The 14,801-nt window shown below is 45.2% G+C and overlaps 1 protein-coding gene across 20 annotated transcripts in view; it reads right to left on the bottom strand.

The window, feature by feature from the left end:
- The window catches only part of FAM193A (family with sequence similarity 193 member A), a 199,896-nt gene that overhangs the window by 44,711 nt on the left and 140,384 nt on the right, over positions 1 to 14,801 (bottom strand). For 19 of the 20 annotated variants that reach the window (XM_065544685.2, XM_074039248.1, XM_074039246.1 and 16 more), the window contains one exon: positions 738 to 936. The exons of the other annotated variant lie outside the window; for it this stretch is intronic. In XM_065544685.2, coding sequence (XP_065400757.1) covers positions 738 to 936 — 199 coding nt within the window. The remainder of the gene's footprint in view (positions 1 to 737; positions 937 to 14,801) is intronic. 20 annotated transcript variants of the gene reach the window in all.

Below are 14,801 nucleotides of genomic sequence, written 5' to 3'. Positions count from 1 at the left end.
TACTTTCTGAGGTTGATACTATTACTCCCATCCTAAGAAGATGAAGAAACTGAGGCTCAGAGAGGCCAAGCAATTTGCCCAAGGTCACACAGCTAGAAATCCTTCCCAAGCAGAGATCAGGATGTCAAGTGTAGCCTGCTGTTCTGGCACACGCGGGGGCTGGGTGTGGGGCTGCCAGGAGCTCTGGCCACAGGAAGACAGAGATGAGGGGTAGGCACCAGCCCCTTTTCAGGTGCCCCTGACCCTGCGACTGAAGTAACAGCTGGGCCTCAGTGGCTGAGGCGGCTGGGGAGGAAGGAGCTAGTAAAGGGGAGAGATGCCACGTGGGGCCAATGCAGTAACCAGAGGAAGGAGTGTGAGTCACAGATTTAAGTCGACTGTGGCACTTTCTTCCTGCCCCTGTGCACTGGGGGGCCTGAGGTCTGATTGTCACCACTGCTCGAGAATTGAAGGCCGGGCACCCAACCATGGTCACCAGACCCTCAGCAGTGCGGAGGCCACGCCCATGTGGCTCACCGGTCTGACAGGGAGCCACCGAGTCAGAGTCTTGCTCTGCTCAGTCACGCAGTGGGACTGACTGGTGGCAGATGCGACAGGATGGAGTAGGATTGGAGACCAAGGTGGTGGAGCAGCGGCTGGCTACAGCTGCGCCAGGGTTTCCACGGGAGACTACGGCAAAGATGTCAATCTACTCAGGTTATTTTAAAACTTTAAGAAAGTTTTAACAAATTCCTTACCAGAAATTGTATCTGGCAAGAAAGTGCCAGGATTCCAGTTCTTATCATTCATCACTTCTGATCCCCAAAGACTTATAAATTTAGAACTATTCCACTCTGGAGTATTCCCAAAACAGCTCGGATAAATATGGTCTTGAAGAGATGCATTGAATACCTGATGCTTATTTGTGTGATTCTGAACAGGTGCTGGCGGTAAAGCCTACAAAAAAAAATTTTCTAATCACATATCAAAATTAATATTCTGTTTACCTAGGTAAGTAAACTACAGACAGACAATTCATTATGAGCCTCATGGGATGTGCTCGCCATGAGCTGAGGCCCACAGGGCGCACATCTCACAAAACGTGGACTTGATTTATGAGACTGTACACGGCAGGTCAAATTTCAACCAGATGTAGATATGAAAAGCAACCGATGCCTTGAGGAGTATATCTGAACAAACTTTAGACAACTCAGTAACCTGTCACATTCCTACTGGGTCACATGTGAGTGTGTCATGTGCGTCGTAAGATCTGTTTCTATGGCTTAATCTCAGCAAGCATTTTAATGATCATCACTGATAAGTCAACTTTGGAATCACTGATGAAAATGGATAAAACCCTTACACACTGACCTCTTATACCCAGGCAAAGTACAGCGCAAATCTAATGAACTAGAGGAATTCGTATACAGTGCTCTAAAGACCAGGGCATTCTCAAAGGAGCTGCCTCACTGGCAAGCCCTGCCCTGGGCCCTGTGGGGCAGACCACTGTTGAAGGCACCAAGGGAAGGTGATCAGGGTCTGGCCAGCTGGCTAGCCAACATCCATGCATTTTTTGAGTGACTAGCCATCTGGCTGCTCCTGCACAGGCTGGGGCCCCCTTGGGTCCTCCCTTTGCCTCAGCCGCTATCCAGGCACCAGGCCCTGGCTGCTGACCTCCTTAGGAGATCCTAAGCACCACGTTCTCACAGCGGCGCAGCACAAGAGCCTACACATCTGCACCAGGAACTCTTCCCAGTCCTTCTTCCCATCACAGCCAGAGTGATCTTTGTTGAATGTAAATTCGAGCACGTCACTCCTCTGCTCAGGACGCAACAATGGCTTCCCAAGGCTCTGGCCTGAAAAGATCCAAGGGAGCTGGGCCTACCTCCTCCAACCCTCCGGCTCACCAAGGCCCTGGACACAAAGGCCTCCCCTTGACCAGCACACACCTATTCACCTTCTTGGCCCTAAGCTTTGCTTGTGCTGTGTCCATGCTCTAGAATGTGTGAGCCTCAGCTCGTTACCGCACTCACACTCATCCTGCAGGCCTTGGCCTAAAGATCACTTCCTCAGAGAAGCTGGCACTGCCTTTGCTGTGACCACCCAGGACCCAACACCCAAGACCAAGGCGAGCCTTCCCACTGAACACACTAAAATCCGTCATCTTCCCTCTTAGCACTTACCATAGTTATAATTCAAGACCTACTTGTAGCCTATTGGTTTAATGTCTGCCTTTCCCCAGATTACATGAGCTCTAGGATGAGGTGGGACATCTGGATCCTGGCCCTTCCCCCCCAGTCCTTGCTAATGCTGGGCAGACACACGGCTCTCCCTCAGCAGGACTTCTGTCTGCTGGAGTGGAGGAACGCCCAGTCATGGGCAACCTGGTCACCACATCCTCTGGGACGCAGAAATGAGCACTGGATTCTGGAAACTCAAGTGGGAGGGTTCCCTGGAGGGTTCTGAAGAATGGGCAATGGTTCGGCAGAATCCTGCAGGCCTGGCTTGGCCAGAGGGAGGACACGAAGGGGTTAGGAGCAAAGGGATGGTGCATATACAGGTATGACAGTGCCATACCCTGACAGGCTCCAGGTTGAGTGGGGGCAGCAGCCAGGCCAAAGACAACTTTGTATCACTTTGTCCTCAAGGGGTTGGGGAGTCACAGAGGGATTTAAGCAGCAAAGTGAGATGATTTGGTCAGCTCAGTGGAAAGATCAATTTGTGGCAATACTGTGGATGAACCAGAAGGCAGAAGGAGGACAAGTGGTTAGTCAGGGGGTGAGAAAGGATGAAGCAACAGCAGTGAAAGTGGCAAGGAAAGGAGGAATTCTGGAGCTATCAAGATGAAAGCTGGGACTGCACATCTAGTCCAGGAGCTACCACTGCTGGCTCCACTATGAGGAGGCACGTTCAGGTGACAGATCTTAACTCTAGTCCCACGTCTTGGCCTTTGGGCTCTGCAGTCTGGCGAGCTTGGATACCAGCTCTCCCTTTTACTAGCTGTGTGACCTCAGGCAAATTACTCAATCTTTTTGTGCTTTAGTTTTCTCATCTGTAATCTGGAGATACCTACCTCCAGGGTTATGGTAAGAATTGAGCACACTGTCTGGCCCATAGTAGTATTCAGTGAGTGTGACGGTGCACTGCTTTAATTTTCTAAGACAACAGTCTTAGAGACTTCTATAGAGAGACTACTTATATAGACATACAGTCCCTGGACACAAAACACCTGACCAACCAACCAAACCTTTCCACCTTGCCCTTCTCCCACAGTGCTTCGGAGCAGAGAGGAAGCACGCCCCTCTGGGCTGCTGGACAGCTCAGTGAGTCCAATGACCTGAAACAGGCCCAGGATGGCAAAGGGGGAGAGGAGGGTAGAGCAGACACTCAAGATTCAACAGCAGGAAGAAACAGGTCCAGAAGGACCACCCAGGCTACAGGCAAGGGCTAAAGTCATTGTTCTGGTATGGAAGCCCCACGGGACAAGAGCCAGGAGAAAAAAAAAAACCAAAAAAAAAAACCCAAAAAAAAAACGCATTTCAATACCTATTTCTACAAAGCAGTGATAAGCTAAGAGCTGCTTTGCTGAGAAGTAATTGATGAAAAGTAACAAGTAGAAGACTTGGGTCTTGAGTACCTTCTAGTAAGGGGCAGAAACATCTGACAGATGCCAACCTGCTAGCTTTGAGCAGCAGTCTCATTGTGCTGGCCCAGCTGGTAAACCCTGACTAGAAGCACTCTCAGGGCTCTGAATCTATGTAAGTACTTCCTGGACTCCTCAAGACACGACGGTGAGTTGTCTGGTTTCAGGTCTGAAAAGCCTGGGCCTGGCTGACAGCCTTGGCTCCACCACCCGTGTGTGTGCAGAGAGCTCTTGCTTGTGCTTTAAAACCCTGTTTCAACATCATTTCCACTGCAAAACCACCCGCGGGCTTATTTAAAATGTTCTCTCTTCAATGTTACTTTTCTGCCTAGCATCTGTGAGTTCCATCAGGTATGTCACAACATTTTCATATTTTGATCTTGTTTTTGTCTTCTCTTTAGACTGTGAACTCTTTGAAAAGAGGGGCCAGGACTAACCGATTTTTGTCTTCCTAGAATATAGCACAGGGCCTGGCACATATTGGGTGTTCAATAAGTGTCTGCTGAACAGTGTCTAGCTTAGAGGAATAAGGGAATGCATCTATACAACTGTAATATTGGAAACATATGGTAATGATTCTACGCATTCGATTTACACACTGTGCAGAACCCCACCTACTCAAAAACGGAGGCCCAGTAGTAGGGACAAAAGTAACAGGGATCAGTAGCAAAAAAAGTTGTATTTTCTTTAATGCTTTTGCAGAAGATGCCTACTGATCTCAATAGCTTATGGATTTCCTTCAGGAAAAAATAGGTGTCTGTCACCTAGACCATTTTTGGACCATGACTTTGTAAGTCCACCAATGAGCTAACTGTAAAGTAACTCTCTCAGAATGTGGACCATGCTATTGAATCTGAACACCGACTTCACTCATACAAACCCACAAAGCTTCAACTAGCAGTTGTTTTGCATTTTTATCCACTTTGAGACAAAAGAAGTAATCCATAGGAAAGGAAAACTGTTGCTTTAAATAAAAGCTCTGACACAAATGCAAACACAACAAACTGCTTTCCACTGGGCACACATTGAGTCTATCCAGGAGCTGGGTGACTTGCTTGTCCTCTACCACCCACACTCACTCGGACATGGAACATGGGTGCAAGACACAACTGAGCAAGAGCCGCAGACTGAGTCACGAGGCTCACACGTGAGAGGTTCCCAACACTAAGCATCCGAGCAAAAATGAGTTCCACCTGTATCCCAGGTAACGAAAAGGTTAAGATGACGAACTCTCTGCTTAACTTAGGTTTCTTGGTATTTCTCCCAGAGATGGTAAAGAGGCAAAGGACTACCTTTGCTTTGGCTGTGCCAGTTTTCAGGCTGGAAGAGCTGAATCTCAGCTCTAAAAGAACATGCAAGTCAAAGATCACAATTTGATCCCCAAATTGCAACCTATTTATGACCCTATTGTCCACACAGCTTTACATCTCCAATCTAAATCTGAACTTGTACTTTAAACTGTATTTAACCGAATCGTGTTTTAATTGTATTAAATGCTTTTCCAGTGGTTTTACTTAAGTCTCAAAGTAACCTAGAGAGGGAGTGTAAAGACACACCCTGGCCCTCGAAGCTAACAAGGGACCCAAGGCTACTTGGCACCCGGTCCTCCTCTTGCACCACGTCACCAGGCTCCACTTGATACACCGAACTCCGGAGGGCCAGAACCCAGTGGCCACTACAAATGCTCCACTGCAAAGTTCTCAGTGGAGACTTTGAGACATCCCTGTCCTCACTTCTAGGCCCTTTCTTAGTACATCAACTGTTTTACAGTACATCCTCCGTGTTGGATGAAAAAGACTCAGGATTCAAAGTCACATGACTTGGGTTCCGGTATAGATTCAGGCCCTGTAGTCGTGACTTCCTACTCCTAGGCCACGTGGACAGCAGGTGGGAGGAGCAGCGAGGTGCAGCCACACCTGCTCGGCTTTGCTCTTCGCTTGAAGAAGGCCATTCTTCCCCCCTGGTCTGGGCTTTGTCGGGTAAGAGGGGCTACTTAGCTCTAGATCTGAGAGAAATGACACTGAACACTTTGGTAACCAACTGCTATCAACAAAGGCAAAGGACAAAAAGAAGTATTAGGAGGTGATGAGAGAAGCGAAGTGGAGGTGAGGGGAAGGAATGGCCGCACACCATCGCCACGGTGACGTGTGGGGGCCGCAGTCTGGAGACCCTTGAGAGGAGCCCAGGTCTCAGGTAGTTCTCGCACCAGCAGATGCCAACCCTCATAGGGAAGCATCCACTATGGAGGCCTCTGGGTTCTCACAGAGTAAGCTGAGCAAAACATAACCTCCTAATAGAATCCATCCGCACAAGGAAATAATATACCACAGGTGACATCAGCAGAAAACGAATCTGGATGCTCAAGGTTTCAAACACAGAGTAACTATGTGTAAAATGCTGAAAGAAAGGAAGGAAGGAAGGAAGGAAGGAAGGAAGGAAGGAAGGAAGGAAGGAAGGAAGGAAGGAAGGAAGGAAGGAAGGAAGGAAGGAAGGAAGGAAGGAAGGAAGGAAGGAAGGAAGGAAGGAAGGAAGGAAGGAAGGAAGGAAGGAAGGAAGGAAGGAAGGAAGGAAGGAAGGAAGGAAGGAAGGAAGGAAGGAAGGAAGGAAGGAAGGAAGGAAGGAAGGAAGGAAGGAAGGAAGGAAGGAAGGAAGGAAGGAAGGAAGGAAGGAAGGAAGGAAGGAAGGAAGGAAGGAAGGAAGGAAGGAAGGAAGGAAGGAAGGAAGGAAGGAAGGAAGGAAGGAAGGAAGGAAGGAAGGAAGGAAGGAAGGAAGGAAGGAAGGAAGGAAGGAAGGAAGGAAGGAAGGAAGGAAGGAAGGAAGGAAGGAAGGAAGGAAGGAAGGAAGGAAGGAAGGAAGGAAGGAAGGAAGGAAGGAAGGAAGGAAGGAAGGAAGGAAGGAAGGAAGGAAGGAAGGAAGGAAGGAAGGAAGGAAGGAAGGGAAGGAAGGAAGGAAGGAAGGAAGGAAGGAAGGAAGGAAGGAAGGAAGGAAGGAAGGAAGGAAGGAAGGAAGGAAGGAAGGAAGGAAGGAAGAAAACAAGGAACAAGAGAATATAAAAAGCTACTAGATATCTTTGAAAAAAAAAGTAAATTAAATATAATATATTTAAACATATAATATAGTCGGAATTAGAACTTAAGTGGCAGGCTAGGCACCACTACAGAATCACTTAACTGGAGGACTGATCCCAAAAAAGTTCTCAGAACACTGAACTGAGAGATAAGGAGATGAGAAACCTGCAAGAGAGTGTCAGGGATGCAGAACAGAAGAAAGTCTAACACCAATCTCATCAGAGGCTGAGAAAGACAACTGAATGGTTGCAGGAACATGGAGATAACATGGATGGCAATTATCAAACAGGAAATTGAAAATGATTGGTAGGTTAAAGGCTCTAATGGAAAAAGTAGACAGCATGCAAGAACAAGGGGGCCGTGTGAGCAGACAGATAGAAAGAAATGCTGGCAATAAAAACAATGTAAGAGAAACGAAGACTATCAGTGATGGGCTCATCAGGAGACGACACGGTCAAGGAAAGAGTCAGGGAGCTGCAAGATATGTCAGCAGAAACTTCCCATACTGCAAGGCAAAGAGAAACAAGAATTAAAAACAAAACTAGAAACAATCCCCCCAGTAGAACAAAACATCCAAAACTTGCGGGACAGTTTGGAAAGATATAACACCTGGTAAGTGGAATGCTGGAAGGAGAGACTAGAGAAACAGTTGAAGTAGTAATAGGTGAAAAGTCTCCAAAATTAACAACTGACAGCACAGATCCAAGGAATTCAGAGAACATCAAGTAGAATAAATACCCCCAAAGCTACATGAAGGCATATTCTATTCAACCTGCAGAATACCAAAGAAAAAGAGAAAATCTTGGCCAGGTGCCGTGGCTCACGTCTGTAATCGCAGCACTATGGGAGGCCAAGGTGGGCAGATCACCTGAGGTCAGGAGTTCAAGACCAGCCTGGCCAACATGGTGAAACCTCGTCTTTACTAAAATACAAAAATTAGCCAGGCATGATGGTGGGTGCCTGTAATCCCAACTACTCCGGAGGCTGAGATGGGAGAATCGCTTGAACCTGGGAGACAGTGGTTGCAGTGAGCCGAGATCGTGCCACTGCACTCCAGCCTGGGTGGCTGAGTGAGACTCCATCTCAAAAAAACAAACAACAACAACAAAAAGAGAAAATCTTGAAAGCAGCTGGGTGGGGGTGAGTGGACCTACAGAAGAACAGGGAAAGAATTCCAGAGGACACCTTGTCAGAAACCAGAAACCATGCCAGCAAGGACAGAGGGAAGTTAAACAGATCTAAAGTGTTCAAAGAAAAAAACTACCAACCTAGAATTATGTGTCCAGCGAAATTATCCTTCAAAAGTGAAGGAGAAATAAAGACTTCCTCAGACAAACAAAAACTGAGGGAGCTCATCACCAGCAGACCTGCCCTGCAAGAAATGTCAAAAGATTTCCTTCAGACAGAAGGTCAGAAATGTGGATCTACATAAAGAAAGGAAGAATACTAGAGAAGGAATAAAGACAAAGTAAAGTATCTTCTTCTTCCTATTAATCTAAAAGATAACTGTTGAAAGTAATCATCAACACTGTACCGGGTGATTAACATGCGGATAAGTGAAAATAATGACAGCAATGTCACAGGGAATAGGGAGGGGTCGGGAGTAATCTGTTAAATGTTACCTGTTTTACATTAGTTAGTTGAAAAGGGACTTAGATTAGTTCAAAATGTATATTGTAAACACTAGGGCAACTGCAGAAATTTTAAAAAATATAAACAAAATTGATATAATAAGAGAGGAGATCAAAATCATAAAATGCTTAATTAAAAGTAGAGAAGGCAGAAAAGACTCATAATGAATAGGAAACAATTACAAACATGGCTGATATTCATCTAAACACATTAAAAAATCACTTTAAATGTGAATAGTCAAATACACCAATGAAAAGACAAAGATTATCAGAGTATATCAAAAAAACAACAAGCATGGTGGCATGTGCCTATAGTCGCAGGTACTCAGGAGACCAAGGTGGGAGGATTGCTTGAGCCTAGGAGTCCAAGTCCAGCTTGGGTAACACAGCAAGATTCCATCTCTAAAAATAACAAACACACACAACTACACATGTCTGTAAGAAACCTGCTTTGCATATGAAAACCCTGAGAAGTTGGCTGGGTGAGGTGGCTGACGCCTGTAATCCCAGTCTTTTGTGAGGTGGGCGGATGACGAGGTCAGCAGATCGAGACCATCCTGGCTAACATGGTGAAACCCTGTCTTTACTAAAAATACAAAAAAATTAGCCAGGCATGGTGGCGGGTGCCTGTAGTCCTGAGGCAGGAAAATGGCATGAACCCGGGAGGCGGAGCTTGCAGTGAGCCAAGATGGTGCCGTTGCACTCCAGCCTGGGCGACAGAGAGAGACTCCATCTCAAAAAAAAAAAAAAGTAAGTATTGGCTGGGCTTGGTAACTCACGCCTATAAGCCCAGCACTTTGGTAGGCTGAGGTAGGAGGACTGCTTTAGCCCAGGAGTTTCAGTCCAGATGGCAACATAGTGAGACCCTGTCTTCTCTTTGGTAGAGTCCAAAACAATAAAAAAAAAATTAGCTGGCAGTGGTGGCACATGCCTGTAGTCCCAGCTATTGCGAGGCTGAGGCAGGAGGAATGCTTGAGCCCAAAAGTTTGAGGCTGCAATGAGCTATGATCATACCACTGTACTCCTGGTCTGGGTGACAGAGTGAGACGCTGTTTCAAAGAAAAAGAAAGTATTATGAACAACTGTACACTAACACACTGGATAAAACAGATGAAATGAAAAAAATTTTAGAAACACAAAACTTATCAAGACGAAATTATAAAGAAATAGAAAAGTCTGAACAGACCTATAACTAGTAAAGCAATTGAACTGGTAATCAAAAATCACCCAATAGGCTGGGCGCAGTGGCTCATGCCTATAATCCCAGCACTTTGGGAGGCCGAGGTAGGTGGATCACCTGAGGTCAGGAGTTTGAGACCAACCTGGTCAACATGGCAAAATCCTGTCTCTACTAAAAATACAAAAATTAGCTGGGTGTGGTGGCAAGTGCCTGTAGTTCCAGCTACTTTGGAGGCTGAGGCTAGGGAATCGCTTGAATCTGAGAGGCGGAGGTAGCAGTGAGTGGAGATTGTGCCACTGCACTCCAGCCTGGGTGACAGAGCAAAACACCATCTCAAAAAAAAAAAAAATCACCCAATAAAGAAAAGCCACAGACCTGATGCTTCACTGGTCAATTCTACCAAACATTTAAAGAATTAATATCAATCTTTCTCAAAGTTTCCAAAAAACTGAAGAGAAGTGAGCACTTTCTAACTCGTGTCCTGAGCATATCCCCATACCAAAGCCAAAGACACTGTAAGAAAAACTACAGGGCCGGGCGCAGCAACTCAAGCCTGTAATCCCAGCACTTGGGAAGGGCAAGGTGGCGGATCGAGGTTGGGAGTACCAGATCAGCTGACCAACATGGAGAAACCCCGTCTCTACTAAAAATACAAAATTAGCCAGGCCTGGTGGCGCATGCCTGTAATCCTAGCTACTCGGGAGGCTGAGGCAGGAGAATTGCATGAACCTGGGAGGCGGAGGTTGCAGCGAGCCAAGATCGCATCATTGTACTCCAGCCTGGGTAACGAGCGAAACTCTGTCTCAAAAACAAAACAAACAAAAAAAACTACAAATGAGTATCGCTTATGAACATTCATGCAAACATCCTCAACAAAATACTAGCAAACTGAATTCAGCAGCATATTAGAAGATTCATACACCATGACCACGTGGGAGTTATTCCCAGAATGCAAGGATGATTCAATGTATAAATAGTAATCAATGTTAACATGCCACATTAACAGACTGGAAAACGCCAAAGATCATCAAACCTGGTGCAGAAAAAGCATGTGACAAAATTCAACACCCTTTTATTATTATTATTTTTTGAAATGAAGTCTTGCTCTGTCGCCCAGGCTGGAGTGCAGTGGCGCGATCTCGGCTCACTGCAAGCTCCGCCTCCCAGGTTCAGGCCATTCTCCTGCCTCAGCCTCCCGAGTAGCTGGGACTACAGGCGCCCCCCACCACGCCCTGCAAATTTTTTTGTATTTTTAGTAGAGACGGGGTTTCACCGTGTTAGCCAGGATGGTCTCGATCTCCTGACCTCGTGATCCGCCCGCCTTGACCTCCCAAAGTGCTGGGATTACAGGCGTGAGCCACCGCGCCCGGCCTCAACACCCTTTCATAACAAAAATACCCAACAAACTAGGAATAGAAAGAAAACTACCAAAACATAATAAAAGCCATATATGAAAAACCCACAGCAAACAATGGTGAACAAATGAAAGCTTTTCCTTAAGTAACAGGAACAAGGCAAGGATGCCTGCTTTCACCACTTCTATTCAACATAGTATTAGAAATTTCAGCCAGAGCAAATAGGCAAGAAAAATAAAAGGCATCTAAACTGGAAAGGAAGAAGTAAAATTATCTCTCTTTGTAGATGGTATGATTTTACATGTAGAAAACTCTAAAGATTCCACAAAAAAAGTCTCTTAGAATAGATGAATTCAGCAAAGTAGGAAGATACAAAATCAACACTCGAAAATCAGCTGCTTGTCTATACACTAACAATGGTCAGTCAGAAAAGGAAATTATGAAAACAATTCCATTCAAAAAGCATCAAAAATAATAATTTAGGGCTGGGCACAGTGGCTCATGCCTGTAATCCCAGCATTAGCCAGGCGTTAGCCAATTAGCCAATTAGCCAGGCATGGAGGCGCGTGCCTGTAATCACTGCTACTCCAGAGGCTGACACAGGAGAATCACTTGAACCTGGGTGGTGGAGGGTGCAGTGAGCCAAGATCATGCCACTGCACTCCAGTGTAGGCGACAGAGTGAGATTCTGTCTCAAAAAAACACCAAACCAAAACAAAACACCAACAGGAATTAACCAAAGAAGTGAAAGAGTTGTACCATAAAAACTACAGGCCGGGCACGGTTGCTCACGCCTGTAATCCCAGCACTTTGGGAGGCCAAGGTGGGCAGATCACGAGGTCAGGAGATATAGACCATCCTGGCTAACACAGTGAAGCCCCGTCTCTACTAAAAATACAAAAAAATTTGCCAAGCGTGGTGGCGGGCGCCTGTAGTCCCAGCTACTCGGGAGGCTGAGGCAGGAGAATGGCTTGAACCCGGGAGGCAGAGTTTGTAGTGAGCCGAGGAGGCGCCACTGGACTCCAGCCTGGGCAACAGACCGAGACTGTCTCAAAAAAAATAAAATAAAATAAAAATTAAAAAACTGACAAAACAGGCCAGGCGCAGTGCCTCACGCCTGTAATCCCAGCACTTTGGGAGACCAAGGCGGGCGGATCATGAGGTCAGGAGTCTAGACCATCCTGGCTAACACGGTGAAACCCCATCTCTATTAAAATACAAAAAATTAGCCGGGCATGGTGGCACACGCCTGTACAGGAGGCTGAGGCAGGAGAACTGCTTGAACCCAGGAGGTGGAGGTTGCAGTGAGCCGGGATCATGCCACTGCATTCCAGCCTGGGTAACAGAGGGAGACTGTCTCAAACAAACACTACAAAACATTGCTGTAAGAAATTAAAAAAAAAAAAATTGAAAACACATACCATATTCATTGATTAGAAGACAATACTGTTAGAGTGTACACACTACCCAAAGTGATCTACAGATTCAACACACCCCCTATCAAAATCCCAATGATGTATCTTGAAGAAATAGAAAATCCATCCTAAATTCATATAGAATCTCTTAGGATCCTGAATAAGCCAAACAACCTTTTTTTTTTTTTTTTTTGAGACAGAGTTTCCCTCTTGTTGCCCAGGCTGGAGTGCAGTGGCGTGATCTCGGCTCACTGCAAGCTCCGCCTCCCGGGTTCACGCCAGTCTCCTGCCTCAGCCTCCTGAGTAACTGGGACTGCAGCATGCGCCACCACGCTCGGCTAAGTTTTTGTATTTTTAGTAGAGATGGGGTTTCACTGTATTAGCCAGGGTGGTCTCGATCTCCTGACCTCGTGATCTGTCCGCCTTGGCCTCCCAAAGTGCTGGGATTACAGGTGTGAGCCACTGCGCTCGGCCAACCCAAACGATCTTTACACAAAAAACAAAAAACAAAAACCACCAAACCTGGTGGACTCAGGACTCACACTTCCTGATTTCAAAACTTACTGCAAAGATATAGCAATCAAAACAATGTGGTATCAGCATGACATACAGACCAAAGGAACAGAACAGAAAGCCCAAAAATGAAACTTCAGATATATGGTCAAACGATTTTTGACAAGGATGGCAAGATCCTTCAATAGGGAAAGGGCAGTCTTTTTAACAAATGGTACTGGGACAACTGAATATCCACATGCAAAAGAATGAAGTTGCACCCTTACCTAACACCATATTTTAAAATGAACTAAAAAATGGATTACTGACCTAAATGTAAGCAAAGAACAAAACTCTTCGAAGAAAACAGAGGGCAAAAGCTTCACAACATTGGATTTGGCAATGATTTACTGGATGTAACGCCAAAGGCACGGGCAACAAAGAACAGACAAATCGTACTGCATCAAAAACTGTTAACCGCTGTGCATCAACAGACACTATCAACAGAGTCAAAAGTCAAGCCACAGAATGGGAGAAAATGCTTGCAAATCATCTATCTGATAACGGACGAATATCCGGAATACAGAGACAACTAAAATGCAACAGCAATAACAAACCTGATCCACACATGAGCAAAGGACTTGAACAGACGTTTCTCCAAAGAAGATACACGAACAGTCAGTGAGCACATGAAAAGATGCCAACATCACTAAACACTAAGGAAACGCAAATCAAAACTACGATGTGTCTATGGTCATTTACACAAGAAAAAAAGCCCTACAATGTGGTACCACCTTACATCCATGAGGATGGTTACTATTAAAAAAGCAAAACTGAAAATAACAAGTGATAATGAGGATGTGGAGAAACTGAAACCCTTGTGCACTGTTGGTGGGAATGTAAAATGGTGCAGCCACTGTAGGAAACGGTGGCAGTTCCTCCAAAACTTACAACTACAATTACCATACGATCTATAAATTCCACTTCTGGGTACACACCCCAAACAACTGCAAGCAGGGTCCTGAAATATTTGCACACTCATGTTTGCAGCAGCACTGCTCATAGTAGCTACTGTATGGAAACAACTCAAGTGTTCACTGATGGAGATGCAAAATAGGGTACAGCCATATGATGAGTATTGTTTAGCCTTAAAAAGGAAGGAGATTCTGCAATATGCGACAACATGAATAAATGCTGAGGACATTAAGTGAAATGAAATAAGCCAGTCACAAAAAGAGAAATACTGTACAATTCTATGTACATGAGGTACTTAGAATAGTCACAATCATAAAGACATAAAGTAGAATGATCGATGCCCAGGGTTGGGGGAAAGTGGAGTTATTGTTTAGTGGGTAAAAACCTCCAGTTTTACAAGATGAAAAGAGTTATGGAGACGGACCACTGAATTCTACACTTAAAAATGGTTAAGATTGTAAATTTTATATTATGCATATGTTACTATAATAAATCTTTTCAAAAAGTAAAGCAATGAAGGAAGATATACCATGCTAACACTAACCAAAAGAAAGCTGGAGGAGCTATATTAATTTCAGGCAGAGCAGACTTCAGAGCAAGGGAAGTTACCAGTGGTAATGAGGAGCATTACATAATGATAAAGGGTCAATTCTCCTAGAAGACATAACAATCCTCAATGTGTGTGCTGCTAATAACAAAGAATCAAACTTTGTAGGGCAAAACCTGATAGAACTGTGCAAGGAGAAACCGATGAATCCATTATTACAATGGAAGTCTTCAAGAGCCATCAATCAGAATGAACAGATCCAGCAGACAGAAAATCAGTCAGAACATAGTTGCTGACTGACAGAACTCAAGAGCACCATCAATCAATTGGACATAACGAACATCTGAAGACCACTTCACCCAACAACGGCAGAACACATATTCCTCTGAAGCTCACATAGAACATTCACCAAGACAGACCATGTTCTGGGCCATAAAACATACCTTAATAAACTCAAAAAAACAGAAATTATACACTGTATGCTTTCAGATCACAATGGAATTAAAGTAGAAATCA

This window comes from Macaca fascicularis, chromosome 5, assembly GCF_037993035.2.
Source record: "Macaca fascicularis isolate 582-1 chromosome 5, T2T-MFA8v1.1".
Classification (NCBI taxonomy): domain Eukaryota; kingdom Metazoa; phylum Chordata; class Mammalia; order Primates; family Cercopithecidae; genus Macaca; species Macaca fascicularis.
Note: the sequence above shows the minus strand (reverse complement) of the source record. Positions and strands in the feature narration are given on the sequence as shown.